The 23,510-nt window shown below is 37.8% G+C and overlaps 1 protein-coding gene across 6 annotated transcripts in view; it reads right to left on the reverse strand.

The window, feature by feature from the left end:
• The window catches only part of LOC111867939 (serrate RNA effector molecule homolog), a 62,653-nt gene that overhangs the window by 35,956 nt on the left and 3,187 nt on the right, over positions 1–23,510 (reverse strand). For 4 of the 6 annotated variants that reach the window (XR_002843427.2, XM_023858175.2, XM_023858174.2 and 1 more), the window contains exons 2-6: positions 21,011–21,163; positions 16,634–16,765; positions 10,696–10,824; positions 8,500–8,673; positions 1,982–2,048 (exon numbers count right to left, since the gene is read on the reverse strand). Coding sequence is in view for 5 of the 6 variants with exons in the window: in XM_023858175.2 (XP_023713943.1) it covers positions 1,982–2,048; positions 8,500–8,673; positions 10,696–10,824; positions 16,634–16,765; positions 21,011–21,147 (639 nt within the window). In the remaining variant the exon portion in view is untranslated. Of the gene's footprint in view, positions 1–1,981; positions 2,049–4,397; positions 4,912–8,499; positions 8,674–10,695; positions 10,825–16,633; positions 16,766–21,010; positions 21,164–23,510 lie in introns of those variants that run through there. The other 2 variants (XM_023858177.2, XM_023858178.1) reach the window with 2 other exon arrangements.

Below are 23,510 nucleotides of genomic sequence, written 5' to 3' on the forward strand. Positions count from 1 at the left end.
GTTGTCCCTGTGCTTAACTAATCAAGCACTACGCCATGAAGGCATATAGGGAAGTGAATGTATAGATCCACATTTTCTTGATCTTGGCACTAGTTGGAGGTGAGTGGTCAGCTTTGCTCCCCGGCCATTTACCCCCCCCCCTCCCAGAAAGACAGCCCTCAGTACCCATTGGATAGGATGCTGTCATGTCTTATCCTGAGACCAGGGGGTCAGCAACATATCTAAAATGTGAATCATCATCAAACTGTCACAATGGAGGAAATATGGACTGTACAATAGTGGCCTTCCTTAACCAAGTTCTTCTTAAAACATTGTAGGTATATAAGATTTGAGGCTTTCACGGCGGTGACTATGAAGAAAGCAGTCTTCTGGGATTTGGCACCATGTATATGTGGTGTTAACCGACGTTTCGGAACGACAGCCTGGGCCTAAGGACACCGGGTGTATACAGTATCCCATGCGAGTGCGGGAAGGTCTATATTGGGCAGACAGGCCGCTCCATGGACATGAGGTTGAAGGAGCATCAGCGGCACATCTGTCTCGAACAACCGGACAAGTCAGCCGTAGCTGAACACAGCATCGATCTGGGACACCGCATTCAGCTTCAGAATACCTCCATCCTCGCCAGCAAGACCCGCTATATGGATCGCATAATTAGGGAGGCACTTGACATTGAACTGCATCCAGAAAATATGAACAGAGAGGGGGGGTTTTGTCTCAGCAAGTCTTGGAAGCCTCTCATCTGTTCTCTTAAAAACCCCCACCGGGATATGACGCCAGATCCAGAAGGCCACACAGGCCATGACCAACCAACATAACAACCCCCCCACCTCAGCTTACGGGTTAGTGCCCAGCCTTTAACCTTGCCTTTCTCTCCCCCAACACAAAAACCATGCTTGTCCCAGCTCCTTCCCCCCCCTCCCACTCTACTGTTTTCACTTGTATACTTGCCCTTCCCCCCTTCCTTCTCTGCTCTCACATAGCTGTGTATATTCCCAACACCAGTCTGCTTTTACCGGTTCTCATGGTCTCTTCGCTTGCAGATTTCTTATATTTTTTCTTCTACCCTGAAGATGGAGGCGATACGTTCCTCCGAAACGTCGGTTAACACCACATACACACGGTGCCAAATCCCAGAAGACTGCTTTCTTCATTGTAGGTATAGTCACAATGCATACACAAATTCACTTATTTAACGTTTCTTAGGGGTACTTACATGGGCATGCAACTTATTTCTCACATTAAGAGAATAAGACAGACTGAGGGTAGTGAATAGGGGGCTGAAAATATTTGGACCTAAGTGGAAGTACAAGGAAACTAGTAAAAACTGCATAACTGGAAGCTTCATAATTTGAACTCTTCAGCAAATATGGTATTATTATTTGGATGAATTTAGCTCAAATGGAAGGCTTAATACACAGAAAACATGAACATTCAGAAGACCTGAACACAGATGGGAGGATAATATTAAAATAAATCTTAAAGATATAGGGTACTGGGCATGAACTAGAAGAATGTGGATTTGGACAGAGAGTAATGGTACACTCTTGTGAACACAACCTTTTGGGCTGAAAGAAAAAGTGGGGGATTTCACAAGTAACACCCTGCTCCATACAGCTGGTCAGCTGTTTATACTTTTAGGGTAGGCTAAGACAGTCCCTTGGTACTTCAGCAATAAATCGACCCACTGTACCAGACCCAGATGAAAGGCGAGAGCATTTGGTGGAATGAGAACTGGAAAATTAAGTGGCCGAAGAAAACTTGCCCAGAGCATTTTTTCCCACCAAAAACATCACATGAACTGAACTCAGGTCACTGTAATGAAAAGACTGTAACCAAGCACCTGAGCTATGGTATGGTTGGGTAGTTATGGGGAGGCAACAGATTTAACAATGACATCATATGAAATAACCCTAACAATGAGAAACTGAGAAACACTGAATGGTGATTCCACAGTAGTGTAGTGAGAGCCGAACCATACCTTCAGAGCGGTCATCTGCTCATCCTTCCTCTTCACAGAGTCTTCTGGATGGTACTTTATTTTGAACCTGAAGATAACCGAGCAAACTTGTTTCAATAAAGCTTGAAGTGGTGGAATCATATACATCAATAAATTAAACCCATGCCAAATAAAAATACTGACTTATAACTAAAAATTATGGTGTACAGAGTATGGAAAAAAAAATTCTAGAATGCAGCAATATACATAACATAGCAACCAATGAAGTAAAACATTGTCTCTAGAATAATGTGAAAAACTTGATAAGCATTTGTACATGAAGAACTGAAGTACGATATCTGTTTTTGTAATGTAGAGGCTAAACTTTGAAGTAAATTATTACCCTTACATTTCACTATGTTGTGTCTAAATCACTTTTGATCTAGACTACAGTAAACACAAATCTTCCAAATTTCTACTCTGTACACAACGTCTGAATCCTTCATATGAAAATATTATTTACTACACTAGTTAAAAAAAAAATTCTAACTCCTAATTCTGGAAAAATGATGCATACTGCATATGCATACATGAAACATATTTCTGTCAAATGCCAACTGTATAGGATGCAACTTTGCTCTCTAAAGACACTACTCTGGAATATGTCATTCTGCTGCACATGCCATAAGTGAAGGCTGCAATTTGATGGTTATGCAGAACAAATAACTGACTTTTTACACATATGCCAAACTATAAGTGGTGCGCAATACAATAGCTGAAGACAGAAAGGTTGTTAAAACAATATATTTATAAAAACTGTTTCTAAATTCCTTGAAACAAATTTGCAGTCCCACAGTCAGCTGTGTAATCTAAATGTTTCATTTACTTGTCCTGACCACAGCTTCATTCTAGCAAAACATTAGTACGTCCATAATACTTTATATCACCGACACCAACAATACATAAAAACAGTGAGTGATGCAGGATCACCTTAATACACAACCACAGACCTTATAAAATTCAATGCATCTCATTTTATGTAACAAGTCAAAACACTATAGCAAGAGTATACAAAATCAGCTCACAATTTTTCTTCTTTCAAGTTATCTATCAGACTTCCTGATACATGCTTCGATTTTGCTGAGACCAAAATATAGCTGTTGAAAGTAACAGATATACATCACATAAAAATAATTCTGTAACAATATATGGATTGTGATTTCTTTAGAATATACTCTTACAATATCTTTCTTAAATGAGAGTCTTCTATGCAATTCTTCTTACAGAGGGTCTACTGCAAAAATGAATAATCTGAGAAGTCAAATTTGACCACAATGTCACAGATTTCTGGTTCTATGTATGAGATTCAGGAAATAATTTTGAGCACACAGCCCTGGGATTTAATCTGTGGACCTCCTAAATCAGACATTTCCACAAAGCTATTGCACTATCAATCATTGTGGCAGTTCTCTGGTTAAAACTACCATATTTACTAAACTATAAGATGAAGTACATACAGCTCCTTTTATTTTCACTGAAAATAGTGGGGACAGGATAGGAGAGTTGATTAATATTCACTAATAAAGAAAACTGTACAAAAGGCAATCCCAGTCACTGGTTTCAGAAAAGCAGACACATGGAAACTGAGGCTTATACTGAAAACCTTGTACTCATACAGTATTAATATATCTCCTAAGTAGACATCATTTACCTTCATAACTGTTATCACAATTCACATCTACTGCTGAGGTATGCCACAGTTAACAAATATTGCTAATTTGTGAATGTGCAGAGATATTTATGACCGGCATAAACAAGTTTATGGTATAATACATCACATTAAGTAATCCTAAATATCCTTGATTATAAGATAAACCAAAGAGGCTAATAACTGTGAAGAACTGAGGAAATACATCCTTTAGGCCAATGTGTGGTAATGAAAAATGACAATTACTAGGTGCAAATTACACCAGAAAAAGATTCTGTGGACCTAAAATAATCCACTATGATGATATGAAATAAAACAAAATCTATGAAAATTGTGCCTACAAATATTTATTCAAATGACAAATAATTTTTCCTGAAAATCTCCACTGGGAAAAGTGGTTGGTTGTCTTGTACCCAAGTCATCTTATAGTTTGTTACATATGGAATGAAAGACTCAAGAGAACTGTCAGTTTCTAACGGCACATGACATTTGATAGAAAAAATAAAATCGCAGTACACATCTAATAAATAATCCCTTCAAACCAACTGTATGGATACATCTCAGAATAAGGACTGCAGTCTGTGTATCAAGGCATCTTGGACCTATCTCAGCAGACACCAACCAGATTTTGCTCCCCTTAATCAACATGTTTTAAATTTCTGCACACATCATTAAATTCTAGACAACTGGAACTGTAAGTGGGGTTGAAGGGGGAGTAAAGTAGAGCTGAGTGATGAATTAGAATCTCACCTGCTTGCTGGCATTTTATATGGTGCCCCCACATGTGCGAACGAGTGAACCAACGGCAGTTTCACAAAACAGAATTGCAAATCGCGATTGATTCCCTGACTAAAACCGCGCGATACAAACCCAAAATATTATTCAAAATATTTGGGCTTTTTCTCTCGGATATAAAATATATACGACCACTGCATTGTGCTCAGCGGTATACGAGCTTAAGGCAAAAATATATGTATATATACATATATATATATATATGCATGGATCCATTCACAGTAACCATATTAACACAGTACATAACATTTGTGTCTAACAAATGTACTGGTGAATTCCATTGGTGATGCATATGTTGATTATTCTTCTTCTTCCATATTTCAATTATCACACTTGCTATTATTATTCTCCATATATTATAATTATCTGATTCCTTTTCACCACAAACATTTCATTGCTTTCATTTCAACGCAATTTTTCCATTCTTATTCGTGCATATTTCACCATTTTTATTCCATTTATGTTGCATCAATATACCACACACACAATGTGACACAAAGATAAAATATGTGTATCTTCGGTCTGGTTCAGTAGCATCCTCTTAGTGTAAGAAAGTAAGCTGTAGGAAAGAATTGGTTTCAGCATACAGTTAAGAGTTGAATGTAGTGGCACAGCTTTCATCCAAACTATACAGACTCTCGTCAAGTCATTACAATAAAAATTTATTCAAATCCAAGCTACTACAAAAATAAGTATCACATCTTACACCCAACCATCAATTCTAAGACCTCCCACTATTAGATATCACACTAATTTGTAATTGTACTCAGCAAGTCTGTGACAAAAGACTTCACCATCACTACATGTTTGGCTAGTCTGTAACCTTATTAAACAGATCATTTAGAGAAATGTTCAATATATTTCAAGACCGGAAGTAACAGCAGAAAGCAATAAAGGCACTTCATAGATTACAGATTTATAGGGGAACAAAACTCAAACATGTAAACTGGTTACACAAATGTAAATATCTTCCTGAACTGGAAGAAACTGAAGAAAACAACTGAATCCGCTTAACTATAGCCAATTCAGGCAGAATTTAAACCCAAGTCTATGGAATTCAGTCATACAAACAGAGACATAGAAACATCTCTCAAAACTGAAATAACATAGAACTTCCAGAACAATCTGAAATGTTTTAATATCTCAAGATTCACTATCTGCTAAACTGTCCAAACAAATGGCTCAATATTTATACAAATCTGAAAACTTCAACTATACCAAGATCACTGCATACATAACTAGTCTTAATATATTGCGTAACACCACCAGTTCAAATGATCATAGATGATGATATGAAAGTTAGTAAAGGATGGTCTCAAATGTTTATGACTTATTCAACAAACTATATATCACACTGAACTGTATAGAGAGTGCAACTTGGATTCAAATAAACACAGAAAAATAAATTATAAGTAAACGAAATCTACAAGTAATCACTTTGTAATAATGATGTTCATTCTTGAAGCCCTATAAAATAACACATACCGAAGCCACAGGTTATATTTTAAAGATGAAAGCAATGCAAACCATGATTTATATATCTTATTCCTGAAGTTTCTCCACATTATAAAAGGAAAGTTTCAAGAAGGGCACCATCAAATTTTGATCAAGTCTTGAAAATGACTTCCTTTTATAAATTTCCTACTTTTTTTAATGATCAATAAATATAATCTGAAGTCTATAGGCATAGATTATCAAAAAATGTATACCTAACCTAACTTCAGAGATTCAGGGTTGTGAATTATTCTGTAATAAAAGCATAAATTGTACTGAAAACTATACTGAAACATGTAACCTCAATTTTATCTGAAGGGTAGATGAGTTGAACTTACAACCCCACTGCATGGAACAGGACAATGAAAAACGAAAAAATTCTCAAAGCTACTAGAATAATACACAGCTGAAGACCCAGATTTTAATTATTTTAAAATTACTTGGCTAAGATAATGTCTTTATGTAAGCAGGGCACAAGAAATAAGAATAGCAGATGAAAAATTTAATGTCATTGGGGATGACATGCACAAAAACTGTGCATTACACTTTAGATCATCAACAAACATTACTTTAAGGGCACTATAAATAACTAAATACTAATTTACTCAGAATTACTATTACATTTTGAAATTCCATGCAAAAAGAATGGAAAATAACAAATGGCAGATCCTAGTAAACAAATTAGAAGTGAAAGAAGCCTATGACAATCAAAGACATAACATGAAACATAAAAAGTCTACTGGATGATGCAAGGATGATGACGATGATGGATTATGATGACAAAGACAAGGAAGAAAAAAAAGTAACTGAAAGTAATACTTTACTGCTCAATGACAATCCCTGGGTGGAATACATGGAATAATGTTTTCTGAAGTATCTGCAAATCACATGTCACTTCTGAAGGACTACTGTATGTAAATAACTTCCTTGTTTACAAAGTGTTATCATCATGGCATATAAAATTACTTTCTGTTTCATTAACAAAGCATCTATCACTCTACTTCTGCCAAAATTTAGAAACAAAGTTTCACATTTGGGCAAAAAATGGCACATCCATTTTATTCAAATTTGAAGCCACACGTTTGGAATTTTCAACAATTTTAAAGCCTTGGCTGATATTCTATAATGCAACTTCAAAGTTATAAAAGAATTACAGTAGTTCCAAATTGAGGTTACATGATATACAGAATTAGTAAAATATCATCATATTCAGAACAGTTTTACGAGTCACTTTCACATGTCTGCCAAGAAATTCCTTCACCAAGAATTTTAACACAAGCATATCTGTATAACTGCTGACAGTCATGCCTGTGACAAGAAAATGTAATATACTGATATATTAACACCATCATTCTGCAAATATTTCAAATAAATCTGCATGTTTGTGCATCACAAATTATGAGCTCACTTTCCAATCAACAAAAATGTAGATTCTATGCAAACAAACCCAATGTCTGCCTTCACCCTTACTGTTCAATGTGAACTTCTGTTTCTGTAAACGTTATGCCAGCCACACTTAGGCAAGCACAGACAGAAACTGCATTAGCTCATGGAAGTTCAATGTGTGATAAAGGTACACACAATGAGGTCTATTAAAAATGCTAATTAAACTTTAATTTTCTTGCTATTTCAGAACAACAATTAGTAAAGTAAAGGTATCCCTGTAACAGGCCTTGGAGGCCCACAGGGTTGTGAGATGTTGAGGTTCCCACATTTTCTAGACAATTGGCTCATAGATGGCGGTAAGGTTGTCAGCCCTACGTGCCGCCCGCCCTTTACCCCCAAGAATATTCCTGGTACTCATTTCTGTTAGAGGCTGGGTCGACCCCTGGACCACAGTGCGGCTGGAAGGATTAGGTAAATTGAAAAAATCCAATGACCTCATCGGGATTTGAAAATTATTATTTCAGGAAATACAACTCTCTGCAATTTGACATTCTTTCACAGTGAACCTGTATTTGGCAAAGATAAACTCACTCCTCTGACAGAAAGTCCAGCTGCACCCAGTTACTGCACTTCTCCATACTCAAGGTCAGTGTTCTACACACATTACTGTGGCAGATTACTTCTTAATGTTTTCTGAAAAATTAATTTTGTTCTACAGGTATAGATGAAGATGGACTACAATGTTTCTAAATGCGAAATGATCAAACAGATTTCCTGCGTGATTAATACTGTTTAGTTGGGGACCTAACACTAGAAAATCATGCTACAGTCACTACAGATATGCAAATTCTTCTCTTCACTTCGCATCATTTAACTCCTTTTGAAAGCTGAATATAACTGAATACAGCACAAAATATTTCAAAGGCATGACCAAACACTGGGCAATACTAATGAAATTAAAGGGCTTCACAGAAACCAAAAAGCATTTGTGACTTTTTTTTTGATAAGTACAAAACAGTACAGGACAGATAAAAATGGAATTCACTTCAAGAGAGAAGAGTATGAATTCTTGGCAGATGTTAAATGCTGTCACAAAATCAACACTCTTTTCTTCAAAAAAGAAAAATACACTTTTAGACCTGCTTATGCTTCTGCAGATCTCAGGATCAGAACTTACCACTCCTCTTCCTTGTGAGTTACAAAGAATTCATTCAGCTGCTGCCTCTTGAACTCCAACTTATACTCGTTATATTTCCTGATTGCCTCATCATCTGTTATGTTGTCATCTTGTGTCTGAAGATATGCCTTGAATGACATCATAGGAGGCTGTGTTTCTGCTGTCTGCATTTCCCTGCAGAAATCCATAAAAACAGTGTTCACTGTAATTAGTAATAACAAAATAACCAGGTTACTCTACAGAATTAAAACCTTAGGGTTCAGAACTCCTAGCCAGACACTCCAATGAAGCTAGAACCAATTCAGCCAACTGAAGCGAACCCAAAGCCATGTCAGCCCACCAAAATGAATCCAAATTCATAGACACCTCAATCCAATTCACAGTACCAAAAACGATTTCCCCATGCTTTTAATATTAACCTTTCATAACCATATGAGTCCAGCATGATCTTGCTTTCCAAGAGGTTTATATGAGCTTATGATTAAACTTCAGTGATGATTATGCATAGCACGTGGTAACAGTATGTTAAGTTGGTGAATGATGGACCATAAGATCACATGATTCAGTGGCTTTCGCGTCATATATTCATGCATGAGGTTGTATTTTGGTTGCAGTCCAGTAATTTACTGGGCCAGTGTTTTGTTTGTCAAGAACATGGGTGACAATCTGCTGAAAAACAGATCTAACACTATATTTTTACTTGAACCTGAAAACAATGAGCAGAACAATGGGTAGAACTCATAAGCCAACTTTCCTCTTTCACATTTATGCTGGTGCCGGGGTAGCATAGTCAGTAGAGTGATTGGCTACGGGCTGAACAACTGAGGGGTTTGAGTTGGAGTCCTGGTAGGACCAAGAATTTTCTGTTCTCCAAATTGTCCAGACTGGCTCTGGGGTCCACCCAACCTCCTATCCAATGGGTACTGGGGGCTATTTCCCCAGGGGTAAAGCGGCCATGGAGTGAAGCTGACCACTCACCTACAGCTAGTTCCGAGGTCAAGAAAATGTGGACCTATATATCCACTCTTCCATATGCCTTCACAATGTAGTGCTTAATTCACTGTGCACAGGGACAACTTTACTTCACTTACTTTTCACATTTTATGCCGTTACTGTCATATTTAGGTTATGTCAACTTATAATCCAACAATGACATTCAGTTCGGCTCATGGGTGGACATGCTGGACTTGTGTGGAACATGTTACAGATTACTACTAATGAGTCAAGCTTTCATGGCAAATCAATGAGCGTGCCAAGATTAATAACATGAATATGAACGACATGACATACAGTGCATTTTAATAGTATCTGTGTGAGAATCAACAATCAAAAAATAATTTATAATTATATTATTACTTTCTTCTTTTCTGTGTACTCTCACTGGCCTATACCAAAGTTTCTGAGGAACATACTGCCTCCATCTTCAGGATCTAATAATCAGCCAAGTAATTAGATAGCAAAAATCTTACTTGATGCTTATTTCTGATCTTGAAGATGGAAAAAGTATGTTCCCCCAGAACATGCAGTATTATATCCAAGAAGACAATATTCATCATAATCAATGCTGCTAGAACCTCAACACCTACAGAATTTTTATATAATTTTATCTTACATATGATCTACTATTTAACTATTAACTTCTACGTCTATACAACAGGCTAATCAATCTAGACAGTTTACAAAATGGACTTACTTTCTTCTTTAACTTTCAAACTACACAAAACTACTTGTGTATTCTAACGCTGTGCAGATACAGTATGTACAATTGATACAACTGTGCCTGACCCATGTGATGATTAGTGACTGAAGGTTGAAACATGTAATAGCACAAGATCATATAGATATATACTTTTTGTATGACAAACATTAACATTTCAAGACTGAACTTCTAAATCATATATAAAAATTCAGTTTGTATCTCACAGGAAACTTTATTACGTCTCTGCCGCAAAAATCAACTGGTTAATGCTGTTTAGGGAAACAACTGTTTATTATGAGAAGCATATACAAACACACAAATACACTCTGTGGATAGAAAGCAGAATTTTGTATGAAAAAGCATGTGGTACTTATAGGATCACTGAACTTCAAAGAGTTTTCAGTAGTTAATGATTAAATACAAACAGGATGCAATAAAAAAAGCTCTCATTAAGATGTATTAAATAAGGACTAAAGTTTCAGGTCATGAACACTTACCTTTGATTATTACCATGGTTCCCATAAGCATGTTGAGAGCTATAGCTGTCATGAGGCCATGAACTGGCATAGCTACCATATCCTCCAGCAGCACTATCATGTCCATAGCCAGCACTCCTCCTCTCCTCCCTATCACACACACGTCAGTTCACATGACAAAGGCATGTATGTACAAGAAGTTCTGGGAACAACTCATAATGCTTACTTTCCATTATATGCTTCAAGCCACAGTATACAACGAAGCAAAGTAAAGTAGAGAATAACTGTCTATTTAGTAATGAGAAGAATGCTGTCTTCCTTACAATTTAGTAATAGATTTGTGCATAATTTGCACTGGAACATTATCTTGCTAAGATCAATCTCACATATTACCTCAAAAGTTCGCCCTACTGCCACATTGAAATTGATGAATATACAGTATGTTATATTTTAGCGTCCTGTTGCACTGATTTAAGTCCATGATTTATTTAAACCGTCTTGCAGTGCATACACTCATTTATCTCCTTCTCTCCCTTGCACTACATGTTTCGGCATAACAATGCCATCTTCAGGTGCTTACTTATCCACGCCAAACCAGTTCATTGCATGCCTTGTTCTCATATTAAAATAACCAAAATATGTATCTATCATATACATTGTCAAACGTTAAAAATATTAAAATTGTTCAGGATACCACATCACTACGTCGCCCCTCACTACGCCAGTCACGCTCATTCTCCTCTGTTGGAGCACTCCTTCACTGTCTTGTGTGTGTTGTGCTTTTGTTATGTCTTGCTCCTGTGACTGCGTGTGTTATACTGTTGGGCCTCCTGGGTATGTGTGTGTCACACACAGAAAATGATGCTTCCAAAATTATTCATTGCTATGGGTGCATCTTTACTGGACTGTTTCCTAGCAATGATTGGGGGACACAAAGGCAGACACACTCTCCGTTTATATAACACATACTGCATAAAAAACAATGTGTCTAACAATTCTTCTATTGTTGTGTGTTTGTTGCCATGGGAATGTTTACTGAGACACTGCCTAGCAATGGCAAGGGGGCATACACATACAGACACAGTGACTGATGGGAAGGACACTGCTGAGTGGACACAGGTGCCATGATATACATACAAAATTTAATAAATATTGGTTCTCTCTCTCTCTCACACACACACATACACAGAGCAAGGTGAGCTCATACGCCTGCTTCTATTTTTCCAAAATTAGGAAAGTAGTCTAAAAATGCCTGACACAAAATTAGAAGGTACTTTTATGACCTACTATCACATAAAATTTAACATTTATAGTTCCATAGTACCCAAGGGGCTTTTAATGTTTCTTTTACCCAGCCTAGCAGCAGTGTCACAGTAAGACCCTTCCACAACTGTGATCCTTAGTGACTCAACAAACTTCTTGACCTGCTTGTTCTAACCCTTTTATATGGGCAGCCCCTGACTTAAATTGCATCACATTGCTATTCACAAAATGTACACAATTTCTGAAGTGCCTGCAAGCAGTCTAACACAAAGGCTTGACTCACATGGGGGATTAAGCTCACTGCTTACAACTGAGGTGTCCAGGAATTGATATGTGACTACTCTACATCTCAGAGCCCAGATACCAATTTCCATTACTCCTACAATCTATTCAGTCTTTCACTATTCAAATCTGGTAGTTGCATTACATAATGCAGACTTCATACCAAGATTCTGTGCTTGTGTTCAACAGGGGGGGGGGGAAAAAACTCCGTGGTTTTAGTCCATCACTTGTCGGCGAAGTTAGTGCCAACTTTAGAATATAGAGGGTGTCATGTGGTCAATGCAACAAATCCCCACAGCTGTTAATTTCGGTTTTCTAGACCAGAGCTGCTATTTCCTTGAAATAGCTCCTCAATTATCATCATGAGGCTGAGTGGACCCCATTCCAGACCAACTTCTTCTCTGGCGAAAAAAAAAAAACCTGGTAGCGCCTGGAATCGAACCCGGACCTCTGGATCTGTAGCCAGGAACTCCAACCACTAGACCACAGAGGCAGTCTGTGCTTGTGTTGCACCTGCATTTTAGAGGCAGGACTTTTGAAACAAAGTGGGAAGGGCCAAGCAAAAAATGCACCAGGACTCTTAACTTCTTTACTGGCAGACCGCCTGGCTTAAAAACTCAGATCAACATGAACTTAAATTCACTTAGCATTATCTGGCTGTTTTCACAGAAAATCAGGTACTATCAACAACATTTGGATATTCATGACACAGGTCCTTACCCACCATGAAATATGACAGTACCTACACAGTTCTTATTTCTGGCCCTATTCACACATATGGAACACAATTTATCTGAATCTCTGGGCTAGTGGTAAACCTCATAACTCCACACACACACACATGTACTGTGGTCTCCTGAGTCATGACATCATGTAGCCTAGTATCCAGATATCAATGTTTCAGAGGAACAAACTGTTTCCATTTTCAGATCAGAAATGGGCAAATTTGGTAACGCAGCAGGTTATACAGAAATAGGGAGAAAGGAAACAAGTTATGGATGATGGATGTAACTTGGCTCACTTATGGACTGGGGGGTGACCTGACCTGATGGCCATGGTTTGGGAGCGAAGAGATATTTACACCCTGACTAGTACAAGCCCTACAAAGACAGCTGGCTCAAGGCATAACACTTCTGAATTGTATTTAGACGATGATCTGTTCAAATCTCAAGGGACACTCACCTGACAGGCTGTTCTTAGTCTTCCTTAGTCCCTCCAGGCGAATGCCTGGACAGTACCTCAAATTATACCATGGCCATTTCCTTCCACATCCTTTCCAATTATTATTCACTAAACACCTTTCATTCAACACTTTATACTCTGAGTTACTGACTGCATTAGCAGCCTCCGTAGTCTAGGGGTAACATTCCCACCTCGTGACTCAAGGTACGTCGGTTCAAACCCGGCGGAGTCTGGAATTTTTAAGGGCGGAAAAATTCAGGGAACAAGTCCTCTGGGAGGGACTTTAAGCCGTGGGTCCCGTGTCGTAGCTTTACAGCACGTAAAAGAACCTCATGTCCCAAGGGACCACTGAGCCAAATTCAGGACATTTCCTGCCCAACAGTAGTCTCTAACGCCTCTGGTAGATGGGGGAAGCATTGAGATCCGCTGAGCCAGTAGAGGCCGAACTCGCTGGCTGAGTCGGGACTGATGGCACGCACCAGTACCGGTAGGGAAGAGAGACTGGTAGAATATCAGAGGGGGGCGCACAATGGGCCAACAGTTTGTCTAAGTGCATGGGGAAACCCACCCTCTCCAATATAATACAATACAATACAATACAATACAATACTGACTGCATTGCTATGTAAGCCATCAATATGAGTGAGTAAACGTCCACCACACTACTGAAATTTCTGTGATAAGCATGGAAATGCTATGAAACCTTCAGGTCTACAACAGAGCCAAATAATGGAAAACACCTACTTCATGAGCTATGAAGCTATGATAAACACGTTGCAAGCAGCACTGACCACCCAGAGGAAAACAAGTGGCAGTGCTGTGTCTGTTCCATTCACAACATAGATAACGGTGTATGTCACTGACATGACACTTACTGGCATATTATTGCATGCTTTCAGGATTATCACACAAGTAAAATTGTGAGGGTGGTACCTCAGAATGGGAAGCCATAGGATTCACATGGCAGAGAGGTAAATAAAAGAAACACCTGCTGCTTTTGTATTTTCATCTTAAAACAGGATCACACTCATAATCTTGCATTTAACAAATTACAGAAATTACATTTTTGCAATGTTGTGATCTGTGTGTTGTTCTCTTTACGATTTTCTCCTTCACACTTTTTATCAATGATGGTTTTGGAGAAATGTATCTTTGGAAAAAAGGACACTGTTTTAATTACATGCCTTCGTTTAATTTGGGCTGTGAGTGGCTACAGGGATGATTTAAATCTGGAACAATAAAGGTTAATATGCCTAGCTTCACAGTTCGGGTGTTCACACCAAGTTTCATGTAAACAATATTAAGTCACTTATGAAATAAGTTTATTATGATCATGCACAAATATGCTCACCACAGAGCCTATCTTTCACTTCAGGTAAAAGATTGAAATCTGGTATATAATCTTGTATATTCAACACTCCACAGTGGACTTCCTAACAGAGGTGAAGATTATCCAACAATCAACAACTGTTTTCTGCATGCATGCAAAACTTACCAACGTCTTTAAATCTCAATATCAAATAAAGCTTGCTTCCACCCGAATTTACAGGTCTACATATGCATTACCATATACATAATTTTTAATATAACTGATGATGCTGCTGCAGAAGTCTTTTTTTATTGATCATAATAGAACAGTCTATAAGAAACAAATGGTTCAATTGTTTTAGCAAAGGATTGCAATAAACAGAAAAAGCGACTGAATTCAGACTGTTATGAAATTAAATTTTTTTTATCCTTTTAAGATAGGTGTATACTAGGATAAAACTTTGAAGCATACACCATTTGTACTGACATGGGAAGGGACAACTTTGGTCACTCCATGCACCCACACCACTACTGGGTCTGCTGTGCACCCAGAATGTTGCTTGGGCTCTTAATGGAGCCTTGGCCTTAACTAGAACCAAATCCCTTCAGACTGAGGTCCTCTTAATATCCCCCGGTTCCATGACTTGCCACCAATTTGAATCAGTATCAACCAACAGTGAACAGCTACACATCATCATTTATAATTCTTTCTGAGTAAGGCTCCTCTTTGGTGTAAACTGCATATACTTCTACAACTCTGTCCACTTATGTTCCAGACCAAAAACGTTAACTTTCCTTCTTCTTTCAATTTTTTTACAGATATTACAATATTATTAAACTTCTGACAACAAGAAAGTCAACTGCATATCCAGGAAAGTGAAGTTCTTATATATGGATCTCAGAGAGATAGGCGGGAATGGTATGGATTGGATTGATCTGGCTCAGAATAGGGACCACTGAAGGGCTCTTGTGAACATGGTAAAGAACGTGTAAGTTCCATTAAATGCTGGGAAGTTCTTGAGTAGCTGAACAATTGGCAGCTTCTCAAGAAGGGCTCACCTCCGTGAGTGAGTGAAGTTTTTACATAAGCTTCCACGTCTACCTCATGAAAGCTGATGCTGCAAGTTTAAATTCCATCACCACTACCAGGGCATGCCTTGCAAATCTTCTGAGTTGTGGGGAGAAAAAAAAACCCCAACAATCAAACAGGAAAGATCAAGAGAGATATGAACGTGAGGAATGATTCTATCATGATACACCTCAAGTCCCTTTGAGTACATGCCTTCAGAAAGACTAATCTAGATATCATATTTCATCAATGTCCTTGTCTTTTCATCATCAGGCATAACAGTGCTACTGACAAAGAAAGTATGATTACGATATATATCATCAACCATTACATCACTCTATTTTCAGTATGTTACAATGATACATATTTCATTACCATCTCCTCATTCTTTCTTTCTTTCTTTCTTTCTTTCTTTGAAGTAACAGTTTTGTATATTCCAGGAGATAAAACACAAATGACAGGCACGCTAAATACGTATAACAATTCACTAAACAGACAAGATTACTTCAATGGCTGACACACTAATATAAATATATATGATGTAATGGTTATTCATGAAAATAAGTGAACAGGATACCGCCAGTATGTACACAAATATCACAATAGAAAAATGGAAGTTTTTTGGTCAAGATTTGTATTTTTTATGTTATACAAAGCACCTATCTATTACTCGAAGATAAGTGGTGGCCAGTCAATGAAGATTGTCTGCTCTGTATAGGAGACCAGTCTTATGACATTAATGATGGAGGAAAAGGTTTTGGGCTTTGTGATGGAGAAAATGACTTTCCAGCATAATGCAGGAAAATTTTCTACTGTTGTGAACTATATGGTTTCTAATTTCACTACCAAACTTACCACTCTGTCCGTACCCTCTTCATTGGTGGTGAGATATCATGAGTTCTGGCAGGGCTATAACGCTCCCTGCCACCACCACCTCGATATTCACGGTAATCTGCCCTTGCACGATTGCGACTACCCCACGATTCTCTGTCCAGGACAAAAAATTGTATTAACTGATGATAATGAGGGACCTAAAGGGTTCAAATACTGTACTGGAAAACGACTTCAGCTATAATTGGGTGTGGCCAGCCAGGCAAGGGAGGACGTGTAAACTTCCTGCTTCCTAGCATTTAATACCTGATTTGGGCGTCATTCATAAAAACATAAACAAAGCAGAGTATGGACATCTATGACCACATGTAAGTGAAGATTTCAATTTAGAAACATGTGCTGAAACTGCTCAGAATCCCCACATATGTGTTCAACTCATATCATGATAGTAAAAATGAGCCAATGCAGTGAAATGTGTGCTGAAACATAGTACTGTATCATGATCCTTTGGTTCCTTCTAGAATACAGTACTTAAAAAACTGAACTCCTAATGAAATACATTTTATAGTCAATTTTGGAAAGGCAGAAATTCCATTTTTTAAACAGAAACTTCCATTTGACTACAACAGAAAAAAACAAGCAAAGAAGACACACAATTTCCATTTTACTTGTGTCTGACTTGGCTTCTAGGTTTCCATAACGCTTAATAAGCAGCTAGGCACTTCACAACAGAAGCAGACAATATTACACACGACTATTTTTGAAGCTCTGGAGTGTTTTATATGATTCCCGTTTACATTCCCGTCAGTGTATGACATGCAATTTACATCTAACTCCATGTACAGTTAAATGATATTTACAAAGAACCCAGTAGCACATACACACCCATACACCACACCCAGAAACAGAAAGTACACAATCTTAAAATGTACAAAACTATGCATATACATACTGTATACTTTAATGTAGTATGTCATCCAAATACAATAATTAAAAAATCAAAAGTTCCAACATATACAATACTGAATCTTCTTGGAAGCATACAATTAATCTTGCAAAAGCAAAAAGAAAATAATAATAATAATAGTTGGAGGGGGCACAGGACATTCTCAGAAAGTTATACAGTAAAACTGGACTACAATTCTCAAAATGTGAGGGATTGTTATATTTCATACATTGCTTCCAGAAACAACCAGACTGTTACAACGAAAAGCTTTCTTCAGTCACCACAACACTTGCACAGTTTTAAGTTCAATGTCACAAACAGTAGCTGTTCATTTTAGATATCTGGCAACACTGGCATTTAAAGTTAGCGCACCTGCCCCCTGTATCTTAACAGCTGACATTCCTTGCCCCTGCACATATGTTTTCAGTCCAGGTTCTTCCCTGTGCCCTGACATAGCAATGTCACAGTACACTGCTGTGTTAATTTGGCATTAAATTCTTATGTACAAAATCAATGTGGTAGCCTGTTAATGTGGTATATGTGATAAAGATTAGGTATGCACTGAACTTCTTACTACGGGCAACTCCTGTAGTAACGGATGAATTTTTGGTTTGAGCTGTTACATGACGAAAGATACAAATAGTGAAAATGGTCCTGGTAAAGGCAATGAGTTAGTTAAAACCACTTGCAGAAATAATAGCTACATCAAAATCATTGCTTGCATCATCCAAAATTGCTCACAGAATTGTCAAGTGCAAAAAAATTAACTGAAACAATGTTTGATGAATCACAGACCAAAGAATATCTGATATCTCAAAAGATCTTTATGATCAGGTGATTATTCCACATAGTAGTTCATATTTGGGATCATTGAGGGTGACTGTGGAGCAATTGGTGGAATGAAGATTGGCAGGGGAAGCTGAAGTACTCGGAGAAAACGTGCCCCAGCGCCACTTTGTCTACCACAAATCCCACTTGACCAGACCTGGGATCAAACCCAGCCACTGCGGTGGCTGCTACGATAAACAGTACTGCATGATGTCTACAGACTTCATAACCACTTGACTGGTTAATTATTTATGTGCAAATTGCTGTGGCACAGCTGCATCTTTGGAAATGTACAATATACTTAACCATTTTCTAAGAATTAAATAAACTGTGAGAACTGCACTGGAATCTGCACTGACAGAGCCCAGTCAAGGTCTTGATGCAATGCAGAACTTCAAGCATCGGCAAGAAAGACAGACCCCCGTCCCATACTAAGATAATGTATGCTTATGACAGGCACTTGCATCTAGAAATATGACTGAGGAGCTTCAAACTGTATTTAAAGCTGCTATCAAAGTTGTTAACTACATCAAAAACAGTCCACTGAAATGAAGACTCTTGGCAAAGTTACATGAAAATATGAACACGTCACACTTTTATTCTACTGCCAAACAGGCTGGCTCTCATGCCAAATTGCTTCACAGGGTATATGAATTGAGAGAACAGCCATTCGTAAAAGGCGGTAACAACAATAATGCAAATTGACATATAATGATCATTTTATTCAGAAACTGGTTTCTGGTAGACACAAAAAGAAAAGAAACAAATTGATGCATGGTCCTCAATTTAATATTATGAATTCTAACGAAAAATATAATGGATTCAAGAAAAATTTAGAATTATGGAAAATAAACACAGAATGTAACATATCTGATGTGCCTCCTACTTTTAGAGATGTAACACTTTCAATAAAGCAAAAGCTAACAAAAAATTTTTCATCAATCATCTGGATGCCTTGCAGAAACAACCTTCGCTGCATTTTAGACACTGATGTCTCAAAATTCAAATAAATGAGAAACTAATTTGCTGCTAACAACATCTCTGGACTAATGGCTTGTGAACCAGAGCAACTCATATAGTTCTCTGACAGTCACATCTGATGTAGGTAAACTTAAGACAGCTTTGATTGCTTGTGAAAAACAACGACCCAAGTTTGTCAGACAAAGCCATAAACATATTATCCCAACAATAGATAATCAGTGCTGGTGACACTCACATATAACTCCATATTCTGATGAAAATCATGTTGCCATACCTCACCCTGTGTAAAAGGCCACATATCCTTCTAGAGCAATTGTTTCATGAAGTAAAATGTAAGGCAACTCATCACTAATGACAATTATTGATCTTGTTCATCATATGTACTCTCCAGAAGAAGCTAATAAGGATAATACTAATAAAGTTAATTAGCTACTGTATTTTGTCAGAAAAATAATTTCAGTCATTGATGAATACACCTTCAATGCAAAGTTTATAGTGGAAAAGTTACAAGTCAGGATGATACTGATGATGATAAGCCTTATTCAAGGGACTCTGGAAGTTAGTTACCATCTTTCCTCTATCAGACTAATCAGCCTCATCAGCTCGCATAATGTTGTACACTTCTGGACAAAAGAAGCTAAATTTCAAACATCATTGCAAACATGCCTATTTTTGTAAGATATCAAAGCACTGCCTTTCATTTTCCTTGATTCGTACTGCAATATCATTCTTCTCCAAAAGACATCTCTGCTTCACTTGACATACCACTGTTGAAAAAGTAGTAAAGGAAGCAGAAGAGGTGGGGAGGCAGGGGGGCCCACCATCACCAATGCATAAATATGAAATTAAGCAAACCAGGAACACACACCAAAAAAAGAAATACAAAGAATGAAGAAGAGTTAAAGTGATGGCTAAATGGTGGTTATACAAAATCTTGAAACTCAAAAATAAATTTAGGATAAAAGCAAGAAAGAAGCACACCACAATATACACCAACTAACTGAATTTTGTACATGAATTTGGTCCTTTATATGACTTAGTACTCTGAAAGTCAAATTTAGAATATTTCAGAACATAGTGAATGCGTCCAGTACCTTTGTTACATCTGTCGTACCATACATGACAACATAACCCAACATAGCTTTTCCTATAAGCTTGTATTGCCCAATTAGGCATTACATCACTTAACATTAGAAATTAATTTTTAATATCTTAAATTCGTTTATCTAATTTAAATACTGTGTGTTTCAAACAAACTACATCAAAACCATAAGAAACAATTTCTTTGGCATGCTGAGACATTTTATATACCACTTTCTTCATTTTACATGACTATTATCAACCTGTTCTCCTGCAATATGTCAGTCCATCAGCTTTCATTTTCTGGGCTGTTTCTAGACAATATTACGTGGAATGATATGATAACTTCTGAATTGGAAGGAATATGAAAGGAATCAGCCATGATCTGAGGTACTACAATGGTATTTACCTAGAGGGACAGAAGACAATTATCAAAACCTTCAGAAAGGCCAGCAAGTGTACCAGCAGGGATTAAAACTGAGAACCTCCAAAATACAGGTCTCAGTCAAGACTGCTCAATTGTCAGTTAAATTCAACAACACTCAATAATAGATTAAGACTCTTACCTTTCTATCCATTCCTCCCGTCGTCTGTCTTCTCCACCTCCACCTCGACGGCCCTCACCTCTTTGGTAAGATTCTGTCCTCTCTCCACGAAACTTATCACGACGTTTCCTATCATATTCATCTTCACTGTCACCCATACTTGGTGTGACTTTACTGTAATTAAGAAAACCCTGTTATTCATGTGACCAGATAGCTAAAATCAAATATAATAAAAATCAAGCATGTGATTCAAAGACCATGAAAGTCATACTGGAGGTGGAGGTATGAGTGTATTCTCAACCTTGGCACTAGATGGAATGAGTGTTAGCATGCTCTACATGCTTTTACCCTGCATCTATTGTGCGAGTGTGGTCCGAATTTAAAGGTACAGCACCAAATAACATCAACATATTTATTGTAAAAGGAATCTTTAATAAAGTCAACTGTTTTTTTGTAATGCATTTTGGTCCTCAAACCTTTTCCTGATAAAAAGTTCTTAAATGGCCCGAAGAGGCAGAAATCTGATGATGCTAGATCAGGACTATGTGGTGGATGCTGTAGAACTTCCCACTTCTGTTTCTGCAACCAGGCTACTGTTCGGGCTGAAGCATGAGGCTGTGTTCCATCATGCAAAAGCCTCACTCCAGCAGTTAATCGTCCCAGTCTCTTTTGTTTAATAGCTTCACAGTTTTTTGAAAGTGTCACAGTATTTGCCGCTGTTGAGTGGTTTTAGTGGGAGAAATTCAACCAGCAGGAGGCCTTCACAATCCAGGAGCATGGTCGCCATTGTTTTTCCCAAATGGCTCAATTTTAATTTTTTTTTTTGTAGTGGGTGAATGAGGGTGTTTCCAAGTCATGGTGCTTCTTTTTGACTGTGGGGTGAATTTTATCTCCGGTAACAATGCCTTCCACGAACGATTCTCCTTCATCTTGGTAACGGCAATGATTTTCAAGTGAAGCAGCCATTCTTTTGCTTTTGTGCTCCTCAGTGAGCATTTTTTGGAAACCAGTGAACAGACACTTTAAGGAAGTTTAAATCTGAGATTTCATGAACAGTGCTTTTGAAACACCTATCACTTCAGCAATTTCACGAACTTTGACTCTTTTAATCTTCCCTTATCAAACCTTCGACAATGACACAATTTTCATCAGTGTGTGAGGTCCTTGGTCTGCCTCTGTGTTTCTGTAGATCATCATTCAGTGCCATTTAGCCATGTTTAAATTTGTTGCACCACACAGCAACTTCCTTTTGGCTGAAAACGTTCTGGCCATAAATACTCATTAACCTGCAACAATTCCCGCTCTGACTCACTCCTGCATGCAGAAATCTGACCACTCTGTGGACCTCAAACTTAGAATAATCTTCAGTCACACCGGCCATTTTGTTCGCTTGTAAAACTTACAAGGGAATGGTCTGATCAGACATGTCGAAACCTGCCGTTTTTTTTTTTCACTGCAAGAGTACACACAACAAAATCCACTGTCAAAATTTTAACTGCTACTATGCACTGCAAGTATTTTTTAAAAATTGCTGAACATGGCCAATATTGTAGCCTGCTACACCCTTAGAGAAATGTCCACCCCTAGCAGAGCAGTATGCAACACCCAACATGGCTGACTCACAGCCTAGGCTGGGCTTGTACAAATCTCTGGTACAAGCGGTTCCATGTACAGAAACAATGAGTAACTTTGGCAATTTTTAAAAAATACTTGCAGTGCATATTAGCAGCTAAAATTCTGACAGTGGATTTTGTTGTGTGTACTCTTGCAGTGAAAAAAAAAATCAGGACAGATTTCAACATGTCAGATCAGACCATTCCCTTTAGACACATGGTTGGAGAACGACACAAACATGGCTACTTCTCCTCTACCCGACGTACCAATTATATGCAAGTAACACTGAGATGTCAATAAGTACATGGACTGGCCGCAAAGCGTCGTGGCAGTGCACTACAGTGGATAGGTTGAGGCACGATATGATGCCCTGTCAGTTCATCTCTTATCACTAGGGCCCGGATTTCTATGACATGTCATATTTTTTCCTAGGGTTTATTTCTATTTTTAAATGTAATTATGCATGTTTCCAGTCATTCTTATTGAAATTATGTCGTTTTTATTGTGCATATAAATGCATATTTTAGAGTTTTATTGGTTTTACAGCATATTTTGGCATACTTTTGAAATAAGGTCATATTTTTGTCATTTTAGAAACAATTCTTTGATATAATGTAAAATTTCAGCTCCACAATGTTTAGTATTACAAAATAAATTTCAGGCTGGACTGTTGCTTCAATGTGGAATAGAGTTCAAGTACATGAAGTTCGTATTAAAAACCATATTTTTGACTGGACCGTACTTGCAGTTACAAAGGCGAAAATTCGTGAAATGCAGCATTTATGACCTGGCAAGCCGGCCTTTCCCAGTCGAGGCAGGAGGGAGGCAAGTGTAACGGGTATTCTCCTATTGTATTCCGTCTTACTATAAGGTATATACATACCATTCTTTCTTGGAGGGGTTAGAA

Source organism: Cryptotermes secundus, unplaced genomic scaffold (assembly GCF_002891405.2).
Source record: "Cryptotermes secundus unplaced genomic scaffold, Csec_1.0 scaffold267, whole genome shotgun sequence".
Lineage (NCBI taxonomy): Eukaryota > Metazoa > Arthropoda > Insecta > Blattodea > Kalotermitidae > Cryptotermes > Cryptotermes secundus.